The 9,878-nt window shown below is 40.3% G+C and overlaps 2 protein-coding genes across 5 annotated transcripts; both read left to right on the top strand.

The window, feature by feature from the left end:
- The first annotated feature begins 889 nt into the window (after window positions 1-889).
- On the top strand, window positions 890-5,541 carry LOC130989622 (cyclic nucleotide-gated ion channel 2). Of its 2 annotated transcripts, none has more exons than XM_057913646.1 (7): window positions 890-1,087; window positions 1,158-1,773; window positions 3,472-3,699; window positions 3,777-4,012; window positions 4,083-4,194; window positions 4,301-4,624; window positions 4,846-5,541. In XM_057913646.1, the coding sequence occupies exons 1-7, from the start codon at window positions 1,056-1,058 to the stop codon at window positions 5,317-5,319; spliced, it is 2,022 nt and encodes a 673-aa protein (XP_057769629.1). In that variant the 5' UTR covers window positions 890-1,055; the 3' UTR covers window positions 5,320-5,541. The 2 variants fall into 2 exon arrangements, with proteins under 2 accessions (XP_057769629.1, XP_057769630.1); XM_057913647.1 differs by having other exon boundaries at window positions 894-1,087; window positions 3,484-3,699.
- Window positions 5,542-6,618: 1,077 nt separating this feature from the next.
- Window positions 6,619-8,788, top strand: LOC130989638 (phosphatidylinositol 3,4,5-trisphosphate 3-phosphatase and protein-tyrosine-phosphatase PTEN1). Of its 3 annotated transcripts, none has more exons than XM_057913668.1 (4): window positions 6,619-6,859; window positions 7,012-7,510; window positions 7,666-8,208; window positions 8,291-8,788. In XM_057913668.1, exons 2-4 carry the CDS (start codon window positions 7,046-7,048, stop codon window positions 8,516-8,518), a joined length of 1,236 nt encoding a protein of 411 aa, XP_057769651.1. In that variant the 5' UTR covers window positions 6,619-6,859; window positions 7,012-7,045; the 3' UTR covers window positions 8,519-8,788. The 3 variants fall into 3 exon arrangements, with proteins under 3 accessions (XP_057769651.1, XP_057769652.1, XP_057769650.1); XM_057913669.1 differs by having other exon boundaries at window positions 6,619-6,937; window positions 7,023-7,510; XM_057913667.1 differs by having other exon boundaries at window positions 6,620-6,859; window positions 7,023-7,510.
- The last annotated feature ends 1,090 nt before the right edge of the window (window positions 8,789-9,878 follow it).

Below are 9,878 nucleotides of genomic sequence, written 5' to 3'. Positions count from 1 at the left end.
ACACTGCATGCATTCATGAGTGCGGCGATTGCAAAATCAGATGAAGTTCTCCGAAAACTGGCTGGTTGTCCTCTTGTGGTAGAGCTGAGCAAAATTTACGGGTTTTCTGTGATTAGTTTATAGCTGTGGGATGAAACTATGTGACCCAACTATACTATCCATCCATGTGGATAGTTAGTCCTGTTGACTTTCTTTATGTCTCGTTGTATCACTCCTAAAAATATGTAAGAAAAATTTGAAAAACATATTGATTTGACAACTATCAGTCAAAAGTTCATCTAATTGGTGGCTAGAGCATCTAATCGCCGCGGTGACAGTATGATCTACCCACTTGCCAGATGGACTTCTGATAGCTATCAAACAGTTCTCTTTTTCAGAATATGTGAGAAATGTGGGTATTTTAAATTTTCACGGGCATTTGATTTGGTGGATGGAATGGATAAGATTAATAGAAATGAAAGATAATATTAAACCATCAACTCAACTTTCAAGTTATAAATAATCATTTAATTGCATGATTAAGGTGCAAACCGAGTTATCCATCACAGGCCAAACTATGCAAACTAAACACTTGATTAAGTTGAATTATTTTATCAATCATGTATTCATGTTATCACTCAAATCAAACACCTCCTTAACGGGAGTTTATTTTCTACTATAACATATACAAGTACTTAATCATGTATCTTATCAATCATGCAAATAAATTAAACGCGGGTACTAAAAAGGCCACTTTTTTTCTACAATTTTAGTGTATCACTTTATAAGTAACCTTTTTTGTTTAACAATATTGAGGTCGGTTACACTCCAAAAATGATAGGAGAATAGACAACGTAATACGATTGGTTTGAGAAGCTTAGACAAAGCTAGCTGGAATAGTAGCTATAGCTTCGTCCTTTTCCCTTGATGCGCTGGCCGCTGCATAATCTCACTCCCTCCCTCTTTACTTCACTTATCAGAAAATCCAACGTATTTATACCCCCATTTTCATTTCCCCTTTCCCCACATCTTCTCACCTCTCCTCCTCCTCCCATGGTTTCCCTCACCCTTCCAACATGCCTCTTTCCCACAATCCAACCTCACCAAGGTAAATTACCTCTCTCTCTCTACAATTAATACCTAGGGTTCCATAATTCAATTCTCATTCTGTAATGCAGGTGGTTTGGAATATTCCGGCGAGGATCGCTGGACGACGGCGCCGCCGAAGACCACCAGATCCTCTCCGTCGGCGGCGAGTGCTACGCATGCACGCAGGTCGGGGTTCCGGTCTTCCACTCCACCAGCTGCGACGGCGCCAACCAGCCGGAGTGGGAGGCCTCCGCCGGCTCCTCGCTGCTCCCCATAAGGGACCGGGCCGGCGCCCAGAAGCACGGCGGCGGACCGGAGCCCCGGTCCGCCCGGCGGCTCTGGAGCGTGCTGGACCCGCGCAGCAAGCGTGTGCAGCGGTGGAACCGCGCGTTCCTGCTGGCGCGTGGGATGGCCCTCGCGGTGGACCCGCTCTTCTTCTACGCGCTCTCCATCGGCCGCGGCGGCTCGCCGTGCCTGTATCTGGACGGCGGCCTGGCGGCGGCGGTCACCGTGCTGCGGACGTGCGTCGACGCCGTGCACCTCTGCCACCTGTTGCTGCAGTTCCGCATCGCTTACGTGTCGAGGGAATCGCTCGTCGTCGGCTGCGGGAAGCTCGTGTGGGACGCACGCGCCGTCGCTGCTCATTACCTCCGCTCGCTAAGGGGCTTCTGGTTTGATGTTTTTGTGATCCTCCCGGTTCCGCAGGTTTGTTATTTGTATAAATATATTTAAAAAAATAGTACTATTAATATTATCCTACTCATGTATCCAAAATTAAACTCTTAATATACACGTGGATATATATAAAATAATTCACTTCAATTTAGTTTTAAATTTTAGCTCCACGTTCTCTGACATCGGTGAGACGAGAGAGCCAGTTTATTGATGAAGTAAAATATAAAATATAAAATACTACTCCCTCCGTCCACTAATTCAATACCTAGAAGAGGAAACACGGATTTTAAAAAAATGTATTTTTATTAGTTGAGTGGAGAAAGAGACCTATATTTTATTAGTTGAGTGGAGAAATAGATCCACATTTTAAAAATGTATTTGACTTTTGTGATTAAAATATGAATAAATACTTACTAAAAATAGATAGGCCATGAATTGATGGACATATTAAAAAGACAAGTAGACCTTGAATTAGTGGACGGATAGAGTATAATATAGAAATATAACAAAGTAATAAATCATACTGTAATATTACTCGACGCTACCAGAATGGATAAAGGTTCCATCATGGAGTAATTGTGGAATTGTCAACCACATACTTTATAAAAAAAATACTAGTCAAATAAAATAAGTAGTTACTACAATTTTATTTTATTTTTAAATACACTATATACCGAAAAAATGAAGAGATGGCAACAGAGGATTTGATCCATAAACTAGCTTTTTGCATAGGAATTGTATTCTAGTACAAAAATAGATATTCAGTTTGTTAGGGAATTTATTAATGCAAAGTGAATAATTTATTGCTTGGAGAGCCAATTAACCACGAGTAATCCATCACATCACACGTTGATACGTGGAAACAGAATATTGGCTTTTTCTCTTTTGTTTCGTTTTTCTCTTTGTTGCATATCGTTTTTGGAGGTTAACTGATAGGAGGAATTTTGGTGATGCCTTCTTTTATTTTCAGCTTCTTAAAAAATGGAAAAGAAACATAGCATTTTTACTGTGGTTGATGTAGGAGGATACGTCCTAAAATCTTGCTGCTATCTTTAATGATTATATTTTATTTTTTGTGCCATATACAGAAGTCGCCGTTTTCCTTTGTGTATTTTTACCTTTTAAACGCTTTTTATACTCTGAAGTTTCATATATTTATGCATATCTTTTATTTTTGCAGTATACTTTTCCCTAATTTGAATTTTGTATTTTAATTTAACTATATAATAATTAGTTGGTATTTATTACTCCTTTCGTGCCATTTCATTTGGTCTAGTTTTTTTTTTCGGGCCGTCACATTCGACTTAGCATGTTTCCTTTTTTAGTAATAAATTTTTACTATAATAAATATGAGCTCACATATTGTATACTACAATCTTACCCTCCTTAATAACCGTGCCAAAAAGAATTAGGTCACTTGACGTGGAACAAAGGGAGTACACTGAGGTCTATTACTATTTTTTGGTATTTGATTTTCAATTTTGAGTTAATAATAATGAGTAGGGTTGATTATTCCAAAACTAGAGTGTACACCTTTTTAAGCTTCATTTTTTGGTAGTAATGTTAATTAGTATCCATGTCTCCCACGGCACGGCTTGTTGCGTCACATTTCGTATCTTACTATTTAGTTCATTAATACTTATTATAAAAACAAAAATTATAGTAGTATAATACAATGAACCCTAATTAATCTCTCTAAACTGAAAATTAAAATGAAGTTAAATTAAGTTGTTGGTGCAGGCGGTGTTCTGGTTTGTAGTGCCGAGATTGATCAAAGAGAACAAGATATGTTCGATAATGACGATTATGCTGCTGATGTTCCTCTTCCAGTTTCTCCCCAAAGTGTATCACAGCATCTCCTTAATGCGAAGAATGGCCAACGTCACCGGCTACATCTTCGGCACCATTTGGTGGGGTTTCGCCCTCAATCTCATCGCCTACTTCATCGCTTCTCACGTAATCCCCATCTCCACTTTCCATATTTATTTCATTTAATTTATCGTTAATTAATTGATTCCCAAATTGAATTCAAGGTCGCCGGCGGCTGCTGGTATGTTCTTGCCATCCAACGCGTCGCCTTGTGCAATGCCGATATCTCTCTCTCCTGCTCCTCCGCTGCTGCTTCTCATCTTCCCATTAATTCTACTTGTTTCGATGTTAATGGACCTTTTCAATATGGAATCTACAAATGGGCTCTCCCTGTTGTCTCCAGCAACTCCATCGCCGTCAAAATTCTTTATCCCATTTTCTGGGGATTGATGACCTTGAGGTATATATACTTTCTTCTTATAACTTAAATTAATTAATATGGTTTGATTTATTTATTTATTTTGTTGTAGCACTTTTGGGAACGACTTGGAGCCGACGAGCCAGTGGCTGGAGGTGATGTTCAGCATCAGCGCGGTTCTGAGCGGTTTGATGCTCTTCACTCTGCTCATTGGTAATATCCAGGTGATTCTATCTAGAATGTTCCAGAAATTAAGGTGCATGCATGAGCTGAGGTGATATTTTTTTGAGTTGGAAATGATGTTGATTGATTGAGAGGATTAATTTGCAGGTGTTTCTGCACGCGGTGATGGCCAAGAAGAGGAAGATGCAGCTGCGGTGCCGCGACATGGAGTGGTGGATGAAGCGGCGCCAGCTGCCGTCCCAGCTCAGGCGGAGGGTCCGCCGCTACGAGCGCCACCGCTGGTCCGCCGTCGGGGGCGACAACGAGATGGACACCATCAAGGACCTGCCGGAGGGGCTCCGCCGCGACATTAAGCGCTTCCTCTGTCTTGACCTCATCAAACGTGTGCCCTTGTTCCACAGCTTGGATGATTTGATCCTCGACAACATATGCGACCGTGTTAAGCCCATTCTCATCTCCAAAGGCGAGAAGGTACTCTCTTCACTTGCTTCGTCCCCGAAAAATAGTTCTAAAGAAAACGAGTAGTTGAGTGTATGTGAGTGAAAAAAGATTCAGCATCTATAAATGAAAATGCATGACCTATATTTTGTGGACGTGTCCAAATTACAAAATTTTTTAGAGACGGAGGAAGTATTATTAATTTAAAAAAAAAAGAGTTTATTAATTAATAAGAATGGATTGGTTTGAAATAGATCATACGAGAGGGAGACCCGGTGGCGAGAATGGTGTTTGTGGTTCGTGGTCGCGTGAAGAGTAGCCAAAACCTGAGCCGGGGAATGGTGGCGACGAGCCTGATCGAGGCGGGGGGATTCTTCGGGGACGAGCTTATGTCGTGGTGCCTCCGGCGGCCGTTTTTGGATAGGCTGCCGCCGTCGTCCGCGACGTTGACTTGCGTTGACTCAACGGAGGCGTTCGGTCTCGATGCGAACAGCCTTAAATACATCACGGATCACTTCCGCTATAAGTTCGCGAATGAGAGGCTGACACGTACGGCCAGATATTATTCGTCAAACTGGAGGACTTGGGCCGCGGTCAACATCCAACTAGGTTGGCGGCGCCACCTGCAGAGGACGCGCCGTGCCTCTGCCGATGGGGACAGCCACCGTCGTCTCAGGCAGTGCGCGGCGATCTTCTTGGCGATCCGGCCTCATGATCATCTTGAATGAGCTGCAGATCAAGAGAGAGTTGTGATTCTTTCATTTATGTAATTCCCCCCCCCCCCCCTCCTAAAATTTGCAATGGAAAATCAAATATATGCATGACAAGTTCGAGATAATACTTTATCTACCCCCAAAAATTTCAATGAAGTGTGTGAAAAAGCCTTTTATGGCACGACCTTGATTCTTCTTGTAAATTCATTGTTAAAATACATTATTTTTGTTAGGAAATTCGACACTCGTGTTGGTTCGACTAAGAAAAGGTTTACCTTTATGGAGAGTTATACTAAATAAACAACACAAGTTTTCTCAAAACTCATGCCACCCTCGCTCCCTTAGGTCATATTTTCGAAGACGGAGGGAGTACTATAATATATTTCTAACTAGTTTAGAAAATCTAAAATTAAATGTAATACTCCCTCCGTCCACAAATTAATGCCCTACTTGGGTCCTGGCACGGAGACTAAGAAAGCTGAAAAAGGTGATGTGGATGAAATATAAGGGTAGTTGACTAAAGTGATAAAGTAGTTGACTAAAGTGATAAAGTGATAAAGTGTAGTAAATATAGAATATAAAAGTGAAAAAGGTGTTTGAAGGTGGGTCCATTAGTGGCAAAGTGTAGTAAATATAGAAAAAATAGGAGAGTAAAAAGGTACAAAAAGCAAAACAGGGCATTAATTTGTGGACAGTTTTTTAAAGCCAAACAGGGCATTAAATTGTGGACGGAGGGAGTATTACAAAACATACAAAAAAAGTTTCTATTAGTGACATGAGGCTTGGTAGCTAATATTCGTGTCACAAAAATTAGTGGGGTTTGAAAGTGTAATTATTAGTGATTTGCTACATCAACAAATGTCACTAATTTTTATGACATGCATAATAGCCACCAAACCTCATGTCACTAATGGAATTTTTTTTTTAGTGATAATATAACAAGACTCTATGAGAGTTTTACTTCATTAGTAATATTCAATAATATCAAATTACAGAATATTGATCATATTGAATCGTATCAGATTTTGTTATCAATAGTGTGTATGCACACTATTGAGTTAGAAGACTTAGAAATAGCGTTGAATTATGATGAAATTTGAGTTGCCTCGACTAGAGTTTCTCCTATAATATAATATTACGTATGTTGACGTAGGTCCAAGAAAAATATAATCAACATGCATAAAATCATTTTATATATTTGCATTATTGCAAGGGTAATAAATAGAAGAGAGAGAGAAAGAGAGATGTCACATAGGGCGGGTGAATCGGCCTTAATTTCTCCAAGTCTAAGGTTGTCGGAGCTGTGGACAAAAATCTGAAGAAAAAAAAAACAGAGAGAATAGAGTAAATTAATTAGAGAAAAAATTCGTGGGACCCAAAACTGGACATGGGCTTCTTCATCATCTGTTTGATTTGGCCATCTTAAAGAAGAAGCATCATCAACACAGGACTGAATTTTTTCTCCTTACTTTCTCCATTCTTGGACCAATCTTGGTGATCTTCTTCGATTCACTTTGATTGTTCCAAGCTTATCCATCGCTTTCATAATTAACATGTACGAAATCCCACAATATTCGCTCTCTCTCCAACATAACAATATTACTATTTGTCTTGCATCATTGCATGTATTTTGGTACGCTTTTTTCATGATCATCATCTTTAATTTTCTTTTCCTTTGTATATGAATATCAATGAGAAATCAAGTAGGGTTGGTGCAGGCAAGTTTAGATGAGGCGGTGAAATGGGGTTGAAGATGTCAAAGAAGGGGCAGAAAAGCCCCGAGAGCAGCATGAATGTCCGTTTTGTTCGGAGCCAGCTGGTGAGCTGCCTCTGGAAGAACTACATACGCAACCTCGTGTCGAAGAAGAGGCGGCGGCTGCTGGTGGACGGATACGATCTCGACATGACGTACATCACCGATCGCATCCTCGCGATGTCGTTCCCAGCGGAGCGCATGCGCGCCATGTACCGCAACCCTCTCTGGCAGGTGAAATCCGTGCTCGAGATGAAACACCGAGGCCACTACAAGGTCTACAACTTGTGCATTGAGGAAGACTACGACCCTCTGCATTTCAATGGATGTGTCGAGAGATTCCCATTTGATGACAACCATGTCCCGCCCTTGTCTATGGTCAAGGACTTTTGTCAAGATGTCCATTCCTGGCTCGCAACCGATCCTAAAAACATTGCAGTTGTGCACTGCATGGTACATCTATACGTTTCTAATCTATATAGAGAGAGAGAGAGAGTCAGAGGGTTTTTTAGGACAGTAACTTAGGTTAATTTGGAAATTAGGACAACAACTTTCGAACTTGTAAAAATAGGACACTAATTAATAAGTGTTGCACCTGTATGTTGCAGGCAGGAAAAGGTCGAACTGGCTTGATGGTTTCTTGTTATCTAGTGTACACCGGCATGCCCGCGGAGAAGGCCTTGCATTTGTACGCGGAGAGGCGAACCACAAATAACGAAGGAGTGTCGATAGCCAGCCAGCGTCGCTACGTCGCATACTGGGAGAAAACGCTCTCACACTCAAACACCCTCGATCTTGCTTCTTCCCCATACGTAAATTTGCCTCAGCCCTGCACCAGAGAGCTCCAGCACATCCGCCTCTACGACGCCGCCAACATTTCTCAGGTGTTCGTCGTCGTCTCGGAGCTGCAGGAGATAGCCGAGCAACGCTACCGGCCTTCGGTGGAAGTGTCCAAGACATGCTGCAGGAGAATCGGAACGGATAATGAGAAGTCGTACGAGTCCCGATATTACTACTCCTTCGTGGACAGGGACGGCGAGGGGAAGAAAGACGCCGATGAAGAGCCGCGTCTGGTTGTCCAGATGGACACCGAAAGCTCCATTATCTACCAGAAGACTTGCCTCGGCCATCACTACGAGAAGCCGTTGCGGGTACTGCCCATTCCTTAACCTAGATCAACACCAATTTTTTTCTCTCTCAGTTTCCGTTCATTGCGTGGTTGTGTGTTTCCAGTTGACGGGAGATGTGCGGGTGATTTTCTATGAGAAGCTGATCGGAGGGCGCCTCTTCTACGTCTGCTTCAACACGGCCTTCATAACCGGAAGCCTATTGCAGTTTTCGATAAGAGATTTGGATAAAGTGGGGCAGAAAGGGCGTTCCATCTGTGGCCCTTCATTCTGCTTGGAGTTGTTCTTCGGTCCCTCAAATGCCAACTGTTTGATGCCTGCAAACGATTTCTAATACTTATATATATAACGTGAAATCATTCTAAAGCATGCAGTTTTACATTTGTAGCTGCAAGCAATTTCTAGTATCTAAATATCTAGGGTGGTTTCGTGTGAAAAAGCCATCGTTGAATCATGCATCAATTTTCCTTGTAACATAACACAATCTTCCCAACTGCATTTGGCCGTCTCTTTTTGAAATACCACATTTTGTAGTTAGGATCATCAATGTGTGCTTCATATTTTTGTGCTCTAGTTATGACCATGCAATTTTTCAAACTCTTTACCAGACTATATACTTATAGTATTTAATTTGTTGTTGCCGCTTGAATGATTGATTTTTTATCCTTCTATGGGATGCAAAGCTTTTGGAGAAGATCGACTGTGGTTTTCATTTAATAATTTGTATTGCACTATCATTAATAAATTATTATTACCACAAGTGTCTATCTTGCGAAATTGATTTTGTACCTTATATCTCACACGAGATCCTTTGTGTTCTATTGTAATCTCACTTTCAATTTGTTATAATTTTTATTACTTTAATTTTAATTAAAATAATTTCAAGATAATTAACTAAGATCCACTCATTCAGTTAGGGTTTATAATTATTTTCTGTTTATTTGAATTAAAAATTTATTATTATGATTAATTAATCTGGGGTATAATACTTTTTAAAATTTTATTTTTTAGTGATAAATATTAATTAGAATTCATTATATAATATTTTAATTATTTTTATAATAAACAATTATAAATAATGAAATTAAGAATGAAATACAATGGGACACAATAAATTATATATGGAACAAAAGACCCCATGCAATTATTTATGGATCTAAATTCTAACAAATACTTTTGAAATTCTCGATATGGCGCGAGATATATAGTTTAATTAGGGTTCAAATATTTGATTTGTCGAGTGGGTTAAATCACTAGAATTAATATTTTATCTAAGTAGGTAACTTGGGGTGTATAGGGCTAGTAAGTGAATGGCTCACTACGTATACTTTGGGTGATAGATTATCTTCATGACATATATGGTGAGTATGTGAAGAATTAAACGTATATAAGCTCAAAACTAATTGATCCATCAAATTTATGATATCTATATTTTTTTTAGATAAATGCAAATTAAGTTTCAATCTTTTGACACTGTTGCACAATAGTAGACCTAACTTTAAGAGCATCTCCACTCGCCGGTGCAAGTGGAGGATCGATCTGAGGCTTAGGGAGTGAGGCTGCATTGGAGACCCGCCCTGATGCGAGGCGGTGTATTAGCCAAAACACGGGTCGAAGGCGAGAAATGTGTGGCGCGTCCGGAGGACGCGCCCAATTAAAAAAAAATTGAAATTCTATTTTTTAAATTTGAAAAA

The sequence above is a fragment of the Salvia miltiorrhiza genome, chromosome 6 (assembly GCF_028751815.1).
Source record: "Salvia miltiorrhiza cultivar Shanhuang (shh) chromosome 6, IMPLAD_Smil_shh, whole genome shotgun sequence".
In the NCBI taxonomy this organism is placed as follows: Eukaryota; Viridiplantae; Streptophyta; class Magnoliopsida; order Lamiales; family Lamiaceae; genus Salvia; species Salvia miltiorrhiza.
Note: the sequence above shows the minus strand (reverse complement) of the source record. Positions and strands in the feature narration are given on the sequence as shown.

Coding starts and splice junctions, on each gene's coding strand:
- LOC130989622 (XM_057913646.1), top strand. CDS start 1,056: ATGCCTCTTTCCCACAATCCAACCTCACCAAG. Junction 1,088..1,157: donor CACAATCCAACCTCACCAAG/GTAAATTACCTC, acceptor TCTGTAATGCAG/GTGGTTTGGAATATTCCGGC. Junction 4,625..4,845: donor TCATCTCCAAAGGCGAGAAG/GTACTCTCTTCA, acceptor GGTTTGAAATAG/ATCATACGAGAGGGAGACCC.
- LOC130989638 (XM_057913668.1), top strand. CDS start 7,046: ATGGGGTTGAAGATGTCAAAGAAGGGGCAGAAAAGCCCCGAGAGCAGC. Junction 7,511..7,665: donor TTGCAGTTGTGCACTGCATG/GTACATCTATAC, acceptor TGTATGTTGCAG/GCAGGAAAAGGTCGAACTGG. Junction 8,209..8,290: donor ACTACGAGAAGCCGTTGCGG/GTACTGCCCATT, acceptor GTGTGTTTCCAG/TTGACGGGAGATGTGCGGGT.